Raw genomic sequence first — 21,576 nt, 5'->3', positions numbered from 1 at the left:
TCCCCTTTAGTAAGTACGGTAACGGCCATCAACAAAGTAACCAACAGCGTTTGCATCCCGTTTCTGGGACTCGGATCTCGGAGCAATAAACCTCCGCTACGGAGTCGACCTGGAATCTGCATATTCGGCTGATCGCTCGGATGAAGGTGATTTATAGTAACGACCCGGATAGCTGCACAAATCTGTCGAGAACATATTTTGAAAGTGTCTATATACTACAAGTTTTGTCGATAGAATGTCAATATAATAGAAATATAATAGAAATATATAATATAGAATCCTGTTATTAACAGGATATAATGGCTTATTGACTGCAGAAACTGAATTCAGAATCTGTCGTTTATAACATTTAATTTGTATTTCACTTAAATGATGTTTACGAAATGGCAAATTTTGTTCGGTTTCTGCCAATAATTTGCTGTTAGATAATGCCAGATTCTGCCGGTATAAAACACGAGTTTAATATGCAGATGTATGGCAAATCTGCTGCCATGCAATCTGTTGTCATATCTGCGGGCAGTTTATTGCTTATTGTGTGCAAGGAGGAAGCCCTATGAAGAATCTGATAGAAAAACTTCTAAGAATTCGGTAGACCTTCGAAATGGACTTGGGAAAGTGTCTTTTAATTTTGACGATTAGAACATAATATGTTTGCGAAAGATACATTTGTAGGTAGAGCTTAAATACACATTAATTATGCTATCTTAAATGCTCCGTAATTTTAGGGCCTTTGACTAGCAAGACCTGCAGTGATTGATCTAGAGATGTGGTCTTTTGATAATTAGAAAAGTCAGTAGAATTTATGTTTCTCTCTTACAGTTTAACGTTTGCTATCTCTGGTAATAGTAATTTTTAGATATCCTGTACATCTGCGGCATGTCTTACGTACTAATTATAATCTTATACTGTAATTATATACATATATATAGGTAGCAGTTGTAAAATTGTATTGTATAATTTGATTACGTTATATGATCCTATCTTTGATAATATTTACATGTCATTACAGGTTTTAAATAGCTTTCCAGTCTATTTAATTAATAATTATTTTTTATCAATTAAATGCCGAAAAGGATAGATGAATATATTAGTGCAGTTACGCAAAATATCTATTGTAGATTGTAGCTGATGTATCTTTTTATTTATCAATGAATATTATGCGTACTTTAGCAACAAATTTATTAATACTTAAAAGCATATTTATTCTATCACAAATTATTTATATGTTACATTATCTGCACGCATTACATCATTATATTTCGTAATAAATCAGAGTGAACCATGACGGAGCACAGAGGCACATCTTTCTTCCATTCGTGCGTGAAGATGCCGGTGGATCCTTGTAGCCAGCAACCAACCCCTTCTTACGAACGTCCTCGACTGTCGTCCGGGAGCCAAAGATCAGAGAAGGTGAAGAAAATCAACTTTGCCGAAGGCGAAACCGTCGAAAACTCGGAGTCGTCAAGTCCACGCGACACCCTGGAGAACTTTCTGGAATTTCTGAAGAGCATACCTGATTACGGGCAGGTGCACCATTTGTCGAACGAGCAGTTTAAGCAGAAGGTCGAGTACCTGAGAAGGAAACAGCGGCTGCTTCTGCAAAATCTGAGGAACTCACTAGATGACGCGGAGGAGCCGCCGTTGAGTTTGTCGATCGCGAGAAACGAGAGCTCGAAGTCAAAGAACATCAAGCCGAACGTTCTCGTCGACGATCTCAAGCTGAACGGCAAGAAGTGTTACCTCGAGGAATCTAGAACTAGCAGTCCGATTCTGTTCCCATCCGGCAGTTTCGCCAGTCTCGCCGAGGATCAAGATCTGCTAACGTACAGGTAATATATTCTCAGATTATAAGACCTGTCGAAACCAGATCTTGCCAAATATCTGCTACAATTTTTGTCGGCAGAAAGATTACAAATTTATTGATGCCAGTTCTGATATATTACATGATGTCGGCAGAAGAACGCCAATAGAAGTTATAACAGAAGCTTCTAAAACATAATCCGACAGCAGATTGGCAGCAGAAATCGAGCAGAGATTCTACTAGAACCATTCAGGTTTTGCGCGGTTTCTGCCGTCAATTCTGCTGTCTGATATATTTTAGCAAACTCTGCCGGCAGAACATTAGCTGAATACGGACGCAGTTGATGTCAGTTTGCTGACATATCTGTTACCAATCTGTCGACAGACTGCCATGTATCATTTTGATTACTTTAATTAATTATCAGACGATAATAGAGGAAGAGATCAGGCAGTTGATGAGAAAGAATCTTTCAATTTACAAATACAGTGGAGAAATGATATATAATTATATCTGTCTTTTGCCATCTCTCGCTGCTATTTACGCTTCAATGTTGATTCCAGATGCAGAGACAAAGACAAAGAGACGAAGACAATACGCAATAAGGAGATCCTCGCGGCCAATAAGAGTTGGAGCACGTGGAGTGAGTCGAAGAGCGATGACAGCGTGAACAGCGATGGTGAAGACAGCATTGAAACAAAGAGTTTACCGCCGAATAGCTCGAAAGAGTGGCATCCCACGGTGCCTAAGCCATTTAGTTTCACGCTGAGGTAAACATCCGAACCGCGAAGTTTCTTGCGTGCGTTTAAAAATAACTGCTTATATAATGGATGCGTCTTTCTTTATGTATTAGTTTTCTTTGAGTATTAGCATAAAAATGTGTTATAAGTTTCTATTATTAATCTAATCTTTACAAACATTCAGCCAGCATTTCTTTTATCGGATGTGAATCAACTTTATTAATAAAGGATTAAATTATTTTTTTTCCTTTTAGCTTCATAAAATGTCTTGAAATATCTTTATGCTTTTATGCTATAATACATTGCATATATATATTTTTCTGTAGAATGTTACATATCCTGTTTTAGAGAAGAAGCAGAAAAATATATGACAGAGATGGAAACAGTCGAGTGTGCAAATGAGGATAATGGAAAGAAGAGTCCCTCGAAAAAACGACGAGTCAGACCGATTCCTATCACGTCTAAGATACCGCTCTACGATAAACTGATGGCCGAGAAAGAGGAAAGGTCGGCCACGTAATGCTTTTGTATTTATAAATAGATGCGTAACACTATATATCTTTTAATTTCCTGGATTTAATATCGCATCTCCAATTCTGAAAGTTAAACTATATTTTTATATATTATTTAATTTTCCTTATTTTAATTTTTAAGCAATTAAGTCAAATCTAATTATTTAGAGATTTACGAAATTGTAATTAATATTTCAATGTGATGTGCGTTTTTAATTTCCAGAAGTCGCATTGTGCGCGAGGAGAGCGCGCTGAACCTGCTGTCGCAGATACGGCCGTTTAAGCTGGAGTGCGACCGCCGTGCCTGGCGATCCATGGCGAGGTCCAGTCCTGAGCTTTGCTCGAGCAAGAGCGGCTCTTCGCGTTTCAAGGCTAAACCGGTGCCGAGAAACCTGTTCGGCACCGAGGTTTACGACCGTATGCTCGAGGACGAATACTATAGGTCAGCCTCTCGCTATTAAAATTGTCTCATCCTGTGCACATTTTATTTTAGAAAAAAATTTAAATAAACATTTGTATACGCGTTTAATATATTTATATCATATCTTGCTCTTTTCTTTCTTGGTGCCAATGAAGACGGCAAAATCGCACTGTTGTTCATATCGAATGTCCGGAAAATACTGATATTTTTCTCGGTTAAACACTGTCAACTGTCTTTGAATTGCAAATGAATAAAAATTTTGGGGAATTAAATCTTATTGTTAGTTTAATTATCTTGTAGCTCATTCTGTATATGTGTAAAGGTTTATATATATGAGCAACTAAAATTGCCTTGCAATTCGAAAAGATGAGTTCGATTATTAGAACCTGAAGGCACTTAGGTGATTTAACAAGATTACCTAAAGACTTTACGAAATCGAGAATTAAATAAACCAATTAGATTCAGCGTAAGGATTTACGCGCGCGGTTTCAGGCAGCTAAGGAAAAGGGTGAGGGCCGCCGAGTTGCTGAAGTCCTCTTCCTTACCGCCGTCGATGGCGAGGCGTGAGCGTGTCAAGTCCGCGTGTGCACATTTGCAGGACGTGGAGGCCAACAAGGATGAGGACGAATCTGTCATTCCGGCAATAACGTCTGAGAGAACCAGGTCCGCAATGACATCCATATTGTCCTCGCGCGGGAACAATCTGGCCGCGATTCTGAGATGTCAGGCTTCACGGTACGGCCTAATAATTTACCCATTCCCAAAAGATTGATTTTAGGAATTCAACCGAGGAAACAAATTGTTTTCAGACATAAAAATCGATTATGAACAATATTTGTTTTTTATAAATTATTATAATTTCATAAATTAAAAGGGAGAAAATAAATAAAAGGATCAAAGGAAATAGATGAGGCAATCGGAGCCTCGCGCGGTAATCAATGCGCAGAACAAATTATAATAATAAATAAGTATATTAATCGTACGTTTCGACACCCTATTCGTGTCTTCTTCAGCGTAAATAATTAAGTACATAAATTCATGACGATACAGATTACATAGATAAACGAAGTATAATAATATTTAATACTTTGAAAGAAAGAACAACGCATTTTTCAGCCTGCTTAAATTAAATTAAACGATATATAGGCTCTCTAGACTATATCGTTTAATTTAATTTAAGCAGGCTGAAAAATGCGTTGTTCTTTCTTTCAAAGTATTAAATATTATTATACTTCATTTATCTATGTAATCTGTATCGTCATGAATTTATGTACTTAATTATTTACGCTGAAGAAGACACGAATAGGGTGTCGAAAAACGTACGATTAATATACTTATTTATTATTATAATTTGTTCTGCGCATTGATTACCGCGCGAGGCTCCGATTGCCTCATCTATTTTCTTTGATTAGTCTAGAGAGCCTATATATCGTTTAATTAAATAAAAGGATATTATTCTTTGGGGCCAATGACTTTTATTTTCACAGAATACCAATTTAAGATTTAATTTTTTCTAAACACAACAAATTCTCCCTAAAGCTTTAATTAGAAATAAATTCACATGCGTAACAATAAAAAAACTCATTGCAGAGAGAAACTGGAGCGCGAGATACGGGAGCGGATGGAGGAGAAGCGACGGGAACAGATATTAAAGTTCAGGGAGACACTGATTGGTCGGAAACCTGCGTGGAAGGCCTTGAGATCGGCCGCGAGGTACGCACTGGAACTGTAAATCTAAACGTTCGTCGATTTTCACGATCGGATATTGATCTAATGTCGTGAAAACAAGGCACGAGCACGATAGAGACCTGGACATGCGGACGTCCCTTCGTCGCGACGAGGCACGGGAACAGGCCGAACGTCATCGATTGCAGATGGAAATGATGTTGGACCGCGTGACGCAAATACCGACCCTCTTTGAGCGGTATTCTCAGGTACTGTGAGTTCCTTGTTATTTGCGTGCATCGAGACATAAGACGTCATTAAGATGTCTTTTTGTCGTCATTTCATAAGACGTCTAAAGGATGTCTTAAAGATGTCTTTAAGACGTCATATGTCCCAATTTTGGATATACGTGCTGTCTGGGAAGTAAACGTATTTTAATAATTTATTTGTGCATTTTACGCATTAACATATAAAGTGGATAAAATTAAGATATTGTAAATTCTTTAGAATATGTTCTAATCTAAGAAAGTATCGTATAAACTACGCTTTATACATGAACTTTGCAGAGCTTTCAATCGCTCGTGAAGGCGCAACAGAAGGCTTCTCCGAAAAGCGCTCATGCCCGAAAGAAGAAGAAGAAAAAGAAGAAACAGCAGCAATCAAAAAGGTCCACGTCAAGTAGCTTGGATTCGTATCTGAGCTTTGCTAGCAACTCTAGACCGAATTCTGGATCATTAACCAGTTCGTCCGGTACTCCGATCTCAAGCCAATCATCGTCGAAGTCGTCGGGTGATTTCTCCGATAAATCCGCGGCCAAGTCGGAGACCTCGACGTTGAAGAGGAAGGCCGATCGCGGGCCGCTGAAGGTGTCGATCAACGAGACGGCGGAACTGATTGAGGATCGTAACGAGAAATTGTCCAGTAGCGACGAACGATCTCGCAGTGATAACGTCACTGCCGAAGAATGAATTGAACCGATAATTCTAATTATCGTGAAATATTATTCTGAATGTCAGGTTCCTACGTTTGACTAATTATGATTAGATATTACGACAATTAGCTAAGCTTTGATTAGCTAACCAAGACGCAGTTTAAAAATATCTGAAGAGAAAGTTTTTTATCTATTCAACTTTTATAATCACTATATATATATATATATATAAAACTACATTTTATATCTTTACTACTTTCATATATATATAATTATTTATAATAAGGGTATAAGTCTAGCTAAGTTTCTGATATGTTGATACTTGTCGAGAAAGAACGGTTCTGAGTTCTGAGTTAATCGAAGAATTATACGAAATTAAAGCGATTGCGATATATTCCGGGAAGTCCAGTGTCATCGCGACTGACACAAATACGTCTTGTAGAACTTAGGAAACAAACATCTTTTTTTAATAAAAAAAATCGTATATTATCGATATATTATAAAGAGTAAAAATAACATGATATGTTAACATGATATAAATTATAATCACGCATCGGTTTAGCACAAATATCCATTAGCAAGTAGAAAACATCCGTTTCTCTCTCTCTCTCTCTCTCTCTCTCTCTCTCTCTCACTTTTTTTCTTTTTATCGAAGATGTTATGTGTTACATGCAATAAAGTAGCATAATCAAATTTAACTTACGTTACAATCCCGAAAGATCTCCGTCTAATGGAATAAAGTTGTACCGGCAGTAAGATATTTTATTCTAATAAAAGGATAACTTTAAAGTTAATAATAATTATTTTTATAAATTAAAAACACGCACCAACGGTATTCACTTGCGGATCCACTTTTCTAGACGCATAAATCACCTATTTCCACAAGAATTGCAAATATATTCATTTTCTGCCACTGCAATTTTACTTGTCCTGCCGATATTTCGAATTTCAATTTTATCTGTCTCTCGAATGCCTCGCGAAATTTATGTTCTCATTCTCATCTCGCGATCGATTACCGCGTTTGCGTCACTATACCTCAAACACGTAGATTAGAAGTATTGTGAAAGACTTGTGTTCCGCAACGTTTCAGTCGCACTTTAATCTGTCATCGTGTTAAGAATCCAGTCCATGTAGTAAGCGACTTTGGTGTAAACTCCGGGGAAGCCCTCGGTGCCGCACTGTTTCAGTCCGTAGCTGACCACGCCGTATTGGATGATGCGCACTGATCTGCCGTTGTATATACCACCCGCTTGAAGAGGTCCACCGCTGTCGCCTAAGCAGGAGTCCACGTTCATCTGGCCGCCGGCACACAACTGCTTGTACCAAATCTGCGTGGTCCGTTTGTATATTTCTTTACACTGGTCATTGTTCATCAGCGGCAATTTCGCCTGCAGGAGGTCCTGACTGCGCGGACCCAATTCCGTCGCGCCCCAGCCGGTCACTACAGCCTGTCAATCAGAAGAGAAATTTCGAAATAAAAGTGAATCAATCTTTATAAAAATCGAGAGATAAATCTTTGAATATCAAAACGAAATTTTTTAGAAACGATTAGAGAATTCTTGGAAAACTTTGATGGATTATAGAATCGAAGAGACATATGGTTGTGAAATATTCTAATTTAAGAGAGAGAAAGAGAGAGAATATATGAGAAATGTTATTTAAATATTGCTTTGTTTAGTTATTGTCAAATTAGTAGTAGTAGATTTGAATACTTTGAAATAAAATAAATGTAACTCTCGCAAATCTGCTCGGCTACTTCTTCCGCTATTACTTCCTGACTGGAAGAATTGAATGGAAAGAATGTATATTGATTATTCTCTCACCGTTTTATGATTTAGTATCGCCGCAGTACCAAAGGGCAGACAAATAGGCTTGGCATTCCGAGGTCTGAAGTCTACAGAATCGTTCAATCTGATAAGCGCGATGTCATTTTGCAGCCTCGTTCTCGTGTAATCCGGATGGAAGCGAACGCTATCCACGCCGAAATCCTGATACTGCTCGGCACAAAAGACCTCTTGCCCATTGTTATCTCTCTCGCAATCACGTTCTTTGTTTATGTCGTGATCTCCTATTCTGACGCCTATTAATCTGAGACCTGGAGAACAACGATTCGGATTACACAAATTTATACCAATTACAAGAAACAATTAATAACCTCCCTTGAGAACAACGTTTCTCAAATATCTTTCAAACTTTATTTTTTTATCCTTGATTCCTTTTTTATATTTAAACCAATTTTTGTTATGTTTATGGCTATATAAGTTTTTCTTACCCGCTGGAAGTGTCGTGACGCAATGAGCAGCGGTGAGGATGTAACGCGAGGAGATGACTGTGCCGCCGCAACGGAATTCCGGATTCGGTCTTCCGGTGTCGTATGCGATTAACGCCATCCATGGATACTGGAAGATTCCAGTTTTGTTGCCGCCGACCACCTTCTGCTGGTTGATAGGCCCGCACGCTACATGATCCAACAGACGTAGTTTCGGGTGATTTGTTACATCTGGTGGACCTGGATCAGTGTCTGGGGCTGTCGTTGTCGTTGTCGACGTCGTCGTTGTTGTTGCCTATTGCCAAAAAGTAATATTTAATATGAGACAAAATGGAAAAACAACACTTGAATTTAATTTTTACGAAGAAGCGAAAATTCAACTATCTTACAATTACAAACAATTTATAAGGAAATTTTATTATGTTTTACAAATGTAAAAGTAACATGCACCCTAATACGCATAATATTGTCCAATTATTACAAACGCGCGTCCACGAAGTGAAAAATCCTTAAAAATGGGAGAATTGTGCGTAGAAATATTTTTATTGCTTTGTTCAAAAAATATATATCCTTAAGATTAAAATAAGACAGCTTTGATTGCAAGAAAATCTCTGATTTTATCGTTACGCGCGGTATAATAAAAATTTTAACAAATTTCAAATTTCCACGAATAATAAAGCTCTAACTCGATGTCCTGCTAATACAACGAGATCGGGATAAAACGGAAACTCGAGGTCACAGAAACCTGTTTCAGCATTATTTCAGAAGACGATTAAACGGTTCGCAGCGACGACGCATCCTTATGACGTACACGAATGACGACAGCATGCGATATGTATATGTATATTAATGTGATATATCACGTGGAAATGATAAAGTCATCCGAAACGCATTAATCTTGATGTCCTTGATGAGAACCAATCAATCTGACAATAAATAATCTTTTAACATTTCAAAAATTTATTTACAAAACTAGCAATGAATTGGAAACAAATAGAGGAATAAAATCATTAATACAAAGTTGCTACAATAATTTAGTCGCGAAAGAAATGTGTTTTTTAAGCATTATAATTCCTAATTAGTATCTCTCTTTGCTTTCTAGTTTATTCTGTTTACTTTTTAATTAAATTAGCTCTAAATAAAATTAAATTAAATTCTTTCTCTTGAATTGGAGATTGTGGATTATATTACGTACGTTAATTAACTTTACTTTGTTACTTTATTTGCTTTCAATAAATTAGTTGGTTCTAAGTTAATGTTTTTATCAATAAATTAATGTCTAGATCAAGTTCAATTACCTGGTTGCAGCAAACCTTCGGGTCACTGCCCTCGAAGCCACATTGTGAGTTTCTAAGAGTTCGCAACGCCTCTGCCGAAAGTGGTCTTGGACCTCTCAGAATTGCTATAATCTCTGGACAATTGCGAATGTTAATGCAATCAGCACTTCCATCCGAGCACCTATTCTCTGTAACAGTAAATCATTGTTTAATTTACTCAATCAATATTTTCAAGTAGCAATTTTCTAAGGACAAAATTAACACTTTATCGAAGTTTAGAATAAATCCGGTTTAGAATGAATCGCATGACCAATTTTCAAATGTACTTATGTAGAAATAATTTGGATTGTCTCAAATGGAACATTCATCTGGAAAAGCATATCGACATAAATACAAACGTATGATAAAAAGTCTTATGGATGCATTAAATTTTTAATATGTCAATTAATTGTGTCAAATGTAATTCTTACGATTTAAAATAAAAGCATGAATTTTTAAAAAATTTGATCAAGCAAGGATTCGTTGTTAGAACTGACGTCTTTTTCAAATGGAAATGCTCATGCAACGAAAAACTGACGTTAGAATTGACGTCTATAATGAACCACTCACGTGCATCGATTGTTGATAGAGCGAGGAAAAGGACGAGCGTCCCGATGAACATCATGTTTATTTGTGGTATCAGCATACAACTCTTCGTCAATCAATCTCGGAATTACTTTCTGGCTATTCTTCTTTCCCTCTTCTCTCTTCTCTCCCTCACGGATCAGTGCGAGCCGGGGATTTTCCTATTTCGCTCCGATGGTTCTTACCGATTAACGCGCTTCGGTCAGAGAGCTCGCACTCCGTTGAGGAATGCAATATATCCCACTCGCAATTCGCGTCGGTCTCTCGTGACAAGTCCGCACTCAATCCGAGGTGTATCACGGGTCAGACCAAAACCGGTACTAATCGGCTGCCCGTGAGTCGCCAATCGACTAAGCTCCTTCACCACTTGCTGAGCCTATTAAATCTGTTAATTTGGTGGGGACGATCGTCGATAATGATCCATCGGTTGCCGTGATTCGTTGCCGATTAAAGCTGAATCTGGCGATTCGTGCCTTGCGGAAATGCGCGAATTTTTATCGTTAAGAATTCGTTATGACGCAAATTAATAGTTCCAGGAATGTTGATATTGATGTTGTTTACGTACAACCGGTTCACAGAAATAATGTTATATCTATGTCTGTATATGGTGGATTTTTCTATTGAATTCACGCCTCCGATAAATTTAAAATCGATCTGCAATTGAAAGATTTTTATTTTGCACGTTGTACGTTGTACATTATATTATTCTGTCACCTGTTTTCTTAAAAATTTGATTTTCAATTTATTTAAAACTTTCAGTGTTTAACATTTTATTAATTACATTTTAAAAGTTTATAGATAGATCTTTCTCTTACTTTATCATTTGCGTTTGAAGAATTATGCAATAAACTTTAAACACTGGCGACACTGCACATGCATATGTTTCTCTATAAACAATTTCAAGAATTATTTCATGTTATTTCACAATTCAGTTCTGAAATCATGGAAGCTAGATAAACATATATTTACTACTCTTGCTAAATTAATTTTAATTAACGGCGTAATTTTTTGAAAGAATCATATTTGTTCAGTAAAATAAAAATATAAAAAAATGACAAAATTAATTTTCTTCTAGAAAGGAAATTAATGTCGTCTATAAATAAAATTAAAATAAAGGCAAAGTGAAGTATCAGGAATTTTTCCTGAAAGATATACGTAGAGATGAGATATGAGGAATGAGAGGGTAAAATAAAAGGGAAAGAGGCAGAGAAAAAATCGGTTGGATATTGGAATAATTAAAGCTTATTCTCGTTCAAAAAAACTCCAAAAAGTCTCGCAAGAAAAAATCGATCAAAAATAGACGCATGACTTTTGTAATCACCGGGAGTTTCTCGAGATAACATTCCTGCACGATTGAGCTCAGGCAGGAGTGTTGTCCTGTTAAAACGTGCAACTATTATGCCCGATCTACAATAGCTGTAGTAAGCTGTAGTAAGCCTCAAGCCGTAAGAAATTGACCAATTACAGGCGGATGTGAGGAAAATAATCGACTGTGATTGGTCAATTTCTTACATCTTGAGGCTTACTACAGCTTACTACAGCTATTGTAGATCGGGCATAAAGCATCGTCTACAATACACGGAGTAACCGTGGAGTAAGGAGTAAGAGTAGGCGTAAGAGGGCTATTTTCGGTTTAAGAGAGCTGGCGTAAGGACGTAAGCGAAATAAATTAATTTTATTTCTCAAGAATAGAATAAATTTTCTTTTCTCAATAAACGCTGAAGATGGGTCAAAAAAAGAGCCGAAACGTTTGTCACTTTTAAATACACGTTTTCGTTTTATTTGCGCACCACGTTCCGCGCCTGACTCACATTCGCCGTTAAATCTCTGACACTTTCACGAGTCTAATTATATTATTGTTTATTTCTTACTCCTACTCTTATTCTTACACTTAACGCTCGGCCAATCAGGACGCAACAGGCTATAATGCTTACTCCTGCCTACTCTTACTCCTTACTCCACGCTTACTCCGTGTATTGTAGACAACACTTTAGTCATCGTTGACAAATGAGGAAAGTTACGACAAAATATCAGCACTTTCCTCTAAACCTACTACCGTTACCAAGAACGTCGCCCATTGCGTATCTCTTTACATATTTGTTATTCAACTCAGCAGAATCTTTAAACGTATCGTCATGATCTATGACCGCAACAAAATGCGAAGATTCGTTTAGGAAGTTCTTCGTAATATTGAAAAAGCATTTATTACTGTAAGGCGATTAGTACAATCAATGAGTTAATGATTAATTGGCACATGATTAGGTAATAATAATTAATTGACCACTGAGTTTTTGAGAATTACTCTTTTGTAAAGCTTGAGGAAAAAATTTTTGATAGTTTGTCGACTTATTTTTCAAAATAATATGAAAATTTTAAGGGGGTATTTTTGTCTAGAACGCTGTTTTTGGAGGTAATTTTTAAAATAAAATAAATTTAAAACTATTTGAGTTTTTTTTCAGAAATTTTTTACACATACTTATTATGTTGCTTTAAAAACATGTAAATTTTGTTGGAAAAAAAGATATTTAATATGAGATTTTGTACGCTTAGGCACAATGGTGCGCCTTTGATTGGCAACCAGTGCTGCGGATGTTGTATGTATCTGAAAAAAACCCAAACATATTCTTAATCTGTATGAGTGTTGTAAGGGTTGGTACCAGAATTAAGTTGAAATAATTTTTTTCTTATTTTTATAACTCGCTGAAGAGGAAAAACGTAAGAAAAATTGACAATTAACATTTAACATGTCGTTATTTTGTAAAAAAAAATTTTTTTTGGCCAAATCTGGTACCAATCCTTACAACACTCACATTATAGATGAAGAATATGTTCGGTTTTTTTTTCAGATACATACAACGTCCGCAACTCTGGTCGCCAATCAAAAGTGCACCATTGTACCCGGGCGTACAAAACCATATGTTAAATTACTTTTTTTTTTAACAAAATTTATACATATTTTTAAAGCAATAATAAATACATGTAAAAAATTTCAGAAAAAAACTCGAACAGTTTTAAATTTATTCTATTCTAAAAATTACCTCCAAAAATAGTACTCTAGACGAGAATAGAAATCTTCTATTCTTCCTCTTAAATTTTCTAGCACAGTCGTCTTTGAATACGTGCTTTTTGAAGTTGTTTGGCGTAGAAGCGTAGACCATTGTAATGTGTGATGATACAACGGCGATAGGTCGAATTCCACAGTGACCCTCGCGCGTTGATAACTCCGAGAGCAAATAAAAATGGCTAATATCGAACGACATAATCATCGATCACATAATTTTGCAATCCAACAATTTGCGATTTTATGCTTTAAAAGAGGATGGAATTACCAGGAAATTCGTTCATTTCTTTTTATTAGATAGATAAAAAATGTGTATAAGAAGTATTGTATATAATATTCCAATTTATCGATAAATAAACACGTACATTTCTATAGAAATATAAATTTTATGTGACAGGCATCAAGGATTTGATTGCATTGATAAAGATAATCACATTATAAGAACAAGGATAATAATAAGGAAAATAACGCATAACTATAAAAAAGATAACAAACCTGAAAAGCATTATTTCAAATATAAGAAAATTATTAAAATAATATTAAGGTAATAGAAGAGAAAATAAGTGAGCAGAATAGAGCGCCGAGGAAAAAAATTATTAATTTAATATATTTAAGAAAGATTTTTCATTTATTTTTATTAGTGTTATTAAAACTTAAAAAATATTTTTTTTTAAACTGTTGTTCTTACATGATAATATTCTTTAGGATATTGACTTTTTAATGATCAGCCAATATCGTGAATTTTATTTAAAATTTATTGCACTTTGATTAAAACTCGCTAAAAATATATGTAGATATTATTATAAAAGTATAAAATATGTCATTATAAATGCAGATGAGACGAATGAGCAATTAATGTCACTTAACTATACATCTTTTCTTAGTATTATTGAGTATGTTTATGTCTTTCGTATATATAGGAAACACAGAGAAAAATATATTTATTATACAATGATGACAATCTCATCTTTTATCTCACATATCGCAATATTAAAAGAATATAGTTATAACTTAAAAAATTTTCGATTTTGAGTTAAGCCCATAAAAAATATTCGTAAAATGTTACCTAAATGTCTTTTTTGCAAAAAGTTACTATAGTTTCATAAGTCTATATGCGAAATCTGCCGCACGGGGCAAAAGTGTCGTTATTCTTTTAAACCGGTTATATTGCTAAATGAATGGTGTCATAAGTGAATAAATACAGTGAGTGTGGCAGTATTTCTACTGGAACAACGTCACAACTTGAAAATATTTTGACTTGTGACAGTCTTCTTTTACAAAATAAGTAAATTTTTTCTGGCAAATTCACTGGGACAACAATTTTTCAAAAACAACTGAGAATGAGATATAATGACAGACATTCAGATTATAGAAGTAGAAAAAATAGTTCTTACATTATCTCTTTTAAAACATCTTTCTCTGAGCAAAATTACAAAAAAGTACTAGTAAGTAATAGGAGAAAATCAAAATCTACCGCTGTCTATTTAGAACTACAACCAGCGTACTTTAGAAAGTTATTTATATTAGGAAACAAAAAGAAATCTGATATTCGGGAATTTCTCAAAGACAATCATATTCCAAAATTTTATCGTACTTTTTACGAGTCTTTTTTTTTATAATATAATTAATTCAATAAATTTAATTATTTTTTAAATAAATAACAGTCTTTTTTAATAATTAATATTATTATATTTTTTTCAAACGTTTTTTAAGTTTCATAGTTTATTAATACTTCATTATTTTGCTACTTATTTTATAATACATGATTTCTTCAAAAATGTATTTTAATTTATATTTATTCTACTTTTAAAGCCTATACAAGTTCAGTAAAAACATAACTATTGCTGCAAGAACAATGACACATCTCAAAAAACCACCCTATCAAGGGTGCTGGAAATCTTGAGTAAAAATTCTTTTCAAAATCATACCAGATTTCTGTGTTAGTTACCTCACAATTCAAAAAAATTGAATTAAATTTTTGTTTTGCCTCTCTCTTGAAAATTGTGAATTTTTTAGTTTTAACAGTATTCTTCTCGACGTGCGATATTATAACTTCGCATTTCATGCGTCGCCACAGTAATGATCAGGAGATGAAACTTTCTTCATAGATGCATGTTGTCTCCGTTTATGGCTTCAATTTGCTAAGAATCCAGGGAACAAATTGTCTACTACTTTTGTGTACATGCCAGGCCATCCTTGCATGGCGCAAGACGATGCACAGTGGGACGAAGGCTTCCAAAATTCGAAATTGCGACTAATACAATAAAAAGAAATAAATATAATTTCTAACTTATATATAAACTGAATCTTCATATTAGGATCCGAAATAATATAAGCACGTTTATTTCGTACTTGTACAGAAACGTAAACATGAACGTATTATCAAACTTTTTATGTGTATTACATATCTCTGTTTCGTTGCTAAATATTTCAAGAAAAAATACAACTAAACAGTACACAATCTAAAAAACTCTATTCCTATCAAAAATACTATTATTAAATATGTGAGATACACAGATAAAATTTGTTTACCTTACTGAACAATAATTTAAACAATATCTCTTTAAAACTCTGTTTAGACCAATTTTTAACATTAAAATTAACGTACAGTCTTTGGAACCTATTAGAACCACTTGAAATCGATCAATTTCGGAAGAGTACACATTGTAGATTAATTATCAGGTGATAACTTTGCCATAAAATGCCATACGGTTTTTCCAAATCAAGTAATTTGCTACTCATTTGCAAACAATAAGCGTGCGCGCGTAAATAAGCATAAATGCGCAACGTTTATATAAATAGATACAAAATAGATAAAACGTATTTGTATTGTGGTGTGTATAATTTTTCGGATAAAACATCTTATCTTACAGGTTTGTATTTTATAGTGAGCACGACATAAAAATTATAGAAGTATACGTTTACATCATTCACGGAAACGATCCAGAATTACAACAAATGAAGATGTTATACATATGATTCTCATTACTTCAGATTCGGTAATGTCAGAAAAAAGGAAAATTCTTCCAAAGAACAAACTAGAATTGCATCCGGATGCGTTAAATCTCTTATTGGATTAAAAGTAAGATCCATCTTCATAATACACTAATATTATATATGCCATAAGTTATTTTTTTTTCAGGTTTACATAATTTTAAATAATAACATTCATTAAAAAAGAGAGGAAACCGAAAGTTTCGTTAATAACAAGCAGCATTAATAACATGTTATTATTACGTTATTATATGGACTTGTAACAAATGGTTTAAAAAGGTGTTTTTGTTTTAACTATTATTATTATTAGATACATTTTTAGAAGCCCTACAACTTTGCTTCTTACATATTTTTTATTATAGTTGCTTATTTTCTAGATATTGAATATTGAAAAAAATAGCGTATTCATCCCACTGTGCGATGGTCCAAAGGATATAACAGCCATGACGGTCCACTTGTCGGTGGTTCCACCATTGGCGTTGCCCTCGGCAGCCATCAGGGCACCACTCGAATCGCCCCGGCACAAGTCTCTGTCTCTCTGGCTACCAGCACAGATTTGCTCATAAGTGCCCGAGTTGGATACCGACTCTAGTGTAGATCTGCTTGCACTGATTCTTATCCATCAAGGGCAACGCCAACTTCAGGATAATATTTGAGGCCGAGCTGGTCTTTGTCCTGCCGCTGCTCCAGCCGGCCACATAGGGTTTGCCATAATATAGTGAACTGGACAGGCATGGGTCTGATGTAAGCAGTGAACATTACGTCGCAATTGAGACGCAGCAGTGCAATGTCGTAACGTTGATCTCGCGACAGTTGCCGATATTCCTCATGGACGATCTGTTCTTCTATTCCTACGGTTTCCGGATTATCAGTGCACTGCACAGTACCAAAATTATTTTTCACGCAATCCTTTTCAATGTCGGTATCATATTCGCCCAGGCGGACGCTGTTCAGACGCCAGTCATCTGGTATGAGCTTGCCCTGCAATGAGCGGCGGTGAGAACGTAGCGTTTACTAATCAAGACACCACTGCATACCGTTGATATCCCGTAGGCTGTAATAATATTGAAAAAATACATGAGTTATATGTAAATTTTTAAGAATATAATTTATAACAATTAAAGTGATTTAAATTGACGGTGACTGGCAATATATAACGTCTTTTCGATATGAACATTGAAAAACTGTGAGCCAACTTGGTTTGTCAGATTCACACAGCACTTTTTCGGATCAATCATCGAGACATTATTAATTTCGACCATGGGTTTTGGTCAGTTGATGTAATTTCTAAATTAAGTTTAAATTTTTATTACGAAAAAATATTACCCCAGCCAGGGTTCGAACCTGGAACCTCCCGTATACCGTGCGAATGTCGTGCCAATTCGACCACTGGGGCTGTGGTAATATTCATCGCAATAACAACTATAAGATGGAGCACCGATTCTTAGGTCGACGGTGTACGTATAATAAACAGAATAATAAATTTCTTTCGCCAGTATATAGAATAACAATTAAAGTAATATAATTTATTTTGATATTTGAAATGTGTATATGCACTGAATTTAGCTTTCTGATTGGAACCGCGTAATTTTTTTGTTTTTCACTTGATCCCTCAAATAATGAAAAATTCAGGCGGCTTCAACCCGGATGTCAAAAGCTCATAATATAATAATATAATTTACGTTACATGAATTATTAAGAGACACGGTAGTGTCTCGCGCCAAGTACACGCGAAGCGAGACCGCACCGTGACTCTTTTACGCGAACGCACGAGTTGCGAGTACTTGAGATTTTGAGATCTCAATAACCACTCAACCGATCAAGTTCTAAGTAAACCCAATCGATAGCTTGGGTTTAAATTATACAGGGTGTCAATTTGAAAACTTTCAGTCGAAATATCTCGGGAATTAGTAATGATATCAAAACACGATTTGGAGAGAATGTAGGGGAGCAAGGGGGACATACTTTGATTTAAAAAAATTTGACCTTGGGTGGAGAAGTCAAGTTCAAATAAAAGTTAACTTAATTTTTTTTAATGTATACATGATTTTTTAAATATCTACGTTTGTATCCCTTCTCATTGCGAGTTCAACGCGCTATGATATCCAAAGTCGCCGAAGGTTAAATGACCAAATGCAGGCTTATAGTATTATTGTCTTTGTGATGACATATTATAAGACATCTTTTGCAGCTAAAGCTACACGAAATAATGAGTTGAATCAATTGATGTAAAAAAAACATTCTGTTAAAAACACAGTTGTTAAAAAAGAATATGTAATTATAATAAATATATATTGCATTTTGAAGATAGTACACCTGATTTCTTTTATTGCTTGAAGATAGCCAAAACGCTGATTTTTTTAAATCTATGCCCAACTTACATAATTTGAGCGATATAAGAGTTATATCTCTAACGAAAAAGATTAATTAATTTTTCAGAACATTATTTATGAGAGGCGAGGAGGCTTACGATAAATAAGCATCACCCTGATTCGTGACAGATAAGAGGATGACTCACAACAAATACCTTGATTCGTGAGAAGCAAGAAGACTAATTATACAAAAGCACCGCGAATTAAATATAAATTTGTAATGTAACCTCCACGTGGTAAATTCTGGAAATTACAATTTTGTAGGCCCAATAACACACATATACAAAGTGTCCGGTAATAATCGCCGAACCTTTTGTATGCAAGTAAAGTCAGTTAAACCAAGTAGAAAAGTTTTTTTTGTCACTTGAGTTGAGTTAGGTAACGTAATTTTGTGATAATATAATTTTGTTAAGGAAAAATAAAGCTATTACTTAGGTTGGATTTTTGAATTTACAAAATACATTGCGTGTACTTGGCGCCTTTTTTTACTTTTTTTTTAAAAAGGTGAATTTGTACTGATATCACGCATTTTTGTTGCAGCCGTATGATTTACCGACATTATCGTTTTTAAATGGATCTTTTAATTCGCTTTATAAAATTGCAAAAATCTTTTACAGAATTAAAGTACGCACAAAAATCTAGGTACATAAACGCGATTTTATATCAAAAACACCAAAAAATTAAAAATATTACTTATTTGAGCACATATAGCTGTCACCTGACGACAATATTTGCTTAAAACAAAAGTTCTGCAGTTTATACATACATAATGTTTATCATCCTCCCTTGGGAAAACATGTAGGAATAATATCGTGTAAGTAGAAGTGCTCGGGGGGGGGGGGGTGAGGCGCTCCCCGGATTCGTGAAAGTTCTATCGAAACTCGAAGGACCAGAGGGACCGTTCCCTCACGAGGTTTAAACGTAATGCAAACGAGCAAGGGAGAAACGTAAAGTCGAATAGATGTATAGCAGACGTCCATTTGATATGTCCAAGATAGGTCGCTTTTCGCATCTAGATAGACGTCGTAGTGGCCTCTATTAGACGCGTCTAATAGACGTCTTAAACGTCTATAAAACATCTATAAAACGTCTACAAAACGTCTTGTGTGAAGCCCGTATCAGACCACGCATTAAAGATTGAGATTGAAGATTAAAATTTGATCAATAAAGAAATTTTAACTTTTGTCCTGATTAGTCAAATTCCAGTCTTTAATCTTCAATCTTCAATATGCATTATAGTCTGATACGAATTTAACGGATTGTTACGTACAATGAGTTCATTCCAATTGAAAATAATACCGTAAGATGCCCCGTTGTCAAATTCTATAGTTAAAAACTTAACGATGTCTGCTACTTCAGCATCGTAAAAAAATAAACCCTTATCTTTACAAAATATCCACCATTTTTTCAATGCGGAGTTATATTGCTTAAAGGAAGACTCCCTTAAGGAAGCCATAGTAATTGTTATATGGATTCTTTTGGAACGCCTCTTAACAGGAAAGCTTCTTTGATAACTTCCCGGCCACCAGAGTAAGAGACTTCCAAAGCGGATGTGGCTCTCTATCGGGTGAAAGTAAAGGTATTACTATCGGCCTTAAATGTCAAAACCTCCGATTCCAGCATTGAAAGGAACAAAGGGAAACCACGGCCGTGCTGGCCATCGTGATACCACAATTATACCTTCCAATCTTATTTCCTGTAAGACTCTAGAAACCAGTATAAATGGTGGAAAAGCATAAAAAAAGGATTTATTCCAGTTTATAGTAAAATCATCGGTCGCTATTGAACCTGGATCTCTTGTCCAGGACACATAATCTTTACATTTTGCGTTTAATTCTAGTAGCAAACAAGTCTATGTCCGGATAACCGAATTTACTAGTGATCTTCCGAAAAGCTACATCCGACAATTCAAATTCCGTTTCTTTATCCAATCTTCTGGATTCAAAATCTGAATTTCGACGCCTTATTAAAATCATTGCGTTTCGTTCACTTGGGCCGGTATTTATAATATTAAGATGCTAATATGGATTTTATGATTGGTTTATAACATCTTAAGACCGGTATTCGTAGTCGGTTCTTATATTATATTTAAGACCGTCTTAAGTACAATCTTAAAGTGTCATTAACCATCAATCAAAGAACCGTATTAGCATCTTAAGATATAATAAGACTTAAAACGGTCTTGAAATAAGATCTGACTATAAATACCGGCCTAAGATTGTACTTAAGACGGTCTTAATAATATATATAAGATCCAAGACAATGAATACCGGCCTTAGAGGTCTATTAGATGTTTATTAGATGTCGAAAAGTAATTTGAGCTCAAAAAGTGTTTTTATAAACAATGCACCGTTATTGTGTGAATATTACGTTTTAATTGTCTCTAAAAAAACGCAATGAGATAAAATCACAAGACATCTAATTAAGATATTTGATGTTGTTTTAGACTAGATAGCTCCGACATGTAATAGACGTCTATCCAATCTCGCGTTTCCGAGATCCAAAGAATCGGTGCTCATAGGACAGAGGGGTCTGGAATTCAGGACGGACTCAATCTGAGCGAGGACCGTCGTGAATTCCTCTATCGACAGAATTTGATCCCCTACCACCCGCCGAAGGTGTGTGTCTTAAACGACCTAACTCCCGACTCCCAGAAGCCCCCGAAGTGAGGCGCGGAGGGAGGATTGAACGACCATCTAATCTTCTCTCGCTCCGCCGCGGGGCGCATATGATTTTCGAGTTTACGCGCTGCTCTCACAAAGTTAATGCCGCAGTCGCTATACAAGATGAGCGAGCAGCGCCCGCGGCGGGCCACAAAGCGTCGCAACGCAGCGAGAAAGGAGTCCGAGAAGGAGTCAGTAGACAACGAAAGGGCTATTTCTAGGTGAATAGCCTCAACCGCGAAGCAAACG

At 35.5% G+C, this 21,576-nt stretch overlaps 2 protein-coding genes and 1 pseudogene across 2 annotated transcripts; 1 reads left to right on the top strand and 2 right to left on the bottom strand.

Moving 5' to 3' along the window:
• The first annotated feature begins 4 nt into the window (after positions 1-4).
• LOC139822460 (protein FAM161A-like) lies at positions 5-6,761 on the top strand. The gene is made up of 9 exons (XM_071794182.1): positions 5-146; positions 1,274-1,829; positions 2,362-2,568; positions 2,887-3,045; positions 3,274-3,492; positions 3,964-4,206; positions 5,062-5,184; positions 5,261-5,405; positions 5,703-6,761. The coding sequence occupies exons 2-9, from the start codon at positions 1,282-1,284 to the stop codon at positions 6,102-6,104; spliced, it is 2,046 nt and encodes a 681-aa protein (XP_071650283.1). The 5' UTR covers positions 5-146; positions 1,274-1,281; the 3' UTR covers positions 6,105-6,761.
• LOC139822462 (serine protease ea-like) lies at positions 6,547-10,688 on the bottom strand. Its single transcript, XM_071794184.1, has 5 exons — positions 10,223-10,688; positions 9,635-9,801; positions 8,340-8,631; positions 7,891-8,162; positions 6,547-7,515 (listed from the first exon to the last, which is right to left on the bottom strand). Exons 1-5 carry the CDS (start codon positions 10,296-10,298, stop codon positions 7,165-7,167), a joined length of 1,158 nt encoding a protein of 385 aa, XP_071650285.1. The 5' UTR covers positions 10,299-10,688; the 3' UTR covers positions 6,547-7,164.
• Positions 10,689-15,885: 5,197 nt separating this feature from the next.
• LOC139822359 (CLIP domain-containing serine protease HP8-like) lies at positions 15,886-18,758 on the bottom strand (annotated as a pseudogene).
• Positions 18,759-21,576: the final 2,818 nt, after the last annotated feature.

The sequence above is a fragment of the Temnothorax longispinosus genome, chromosome 11, assembly GCF_030848805.1.
Source record: "Temnothorax longispinosus isolate EJ_2023e chromosome 11, Tlon_JGU_v1, whole genome shotgun sequence".
Classification (NCBI taxonomy): Eukaryota; Metazoa; Arthropoda; class Insecta; order Hymenoptera; family Formicidae; genus Temnothorax; species Temnothorax longispinosus.
Note: the sequence above shows the minus strand (reverse complement) of the source record. Positions and strands in the feature narration are given on the sequence as shown.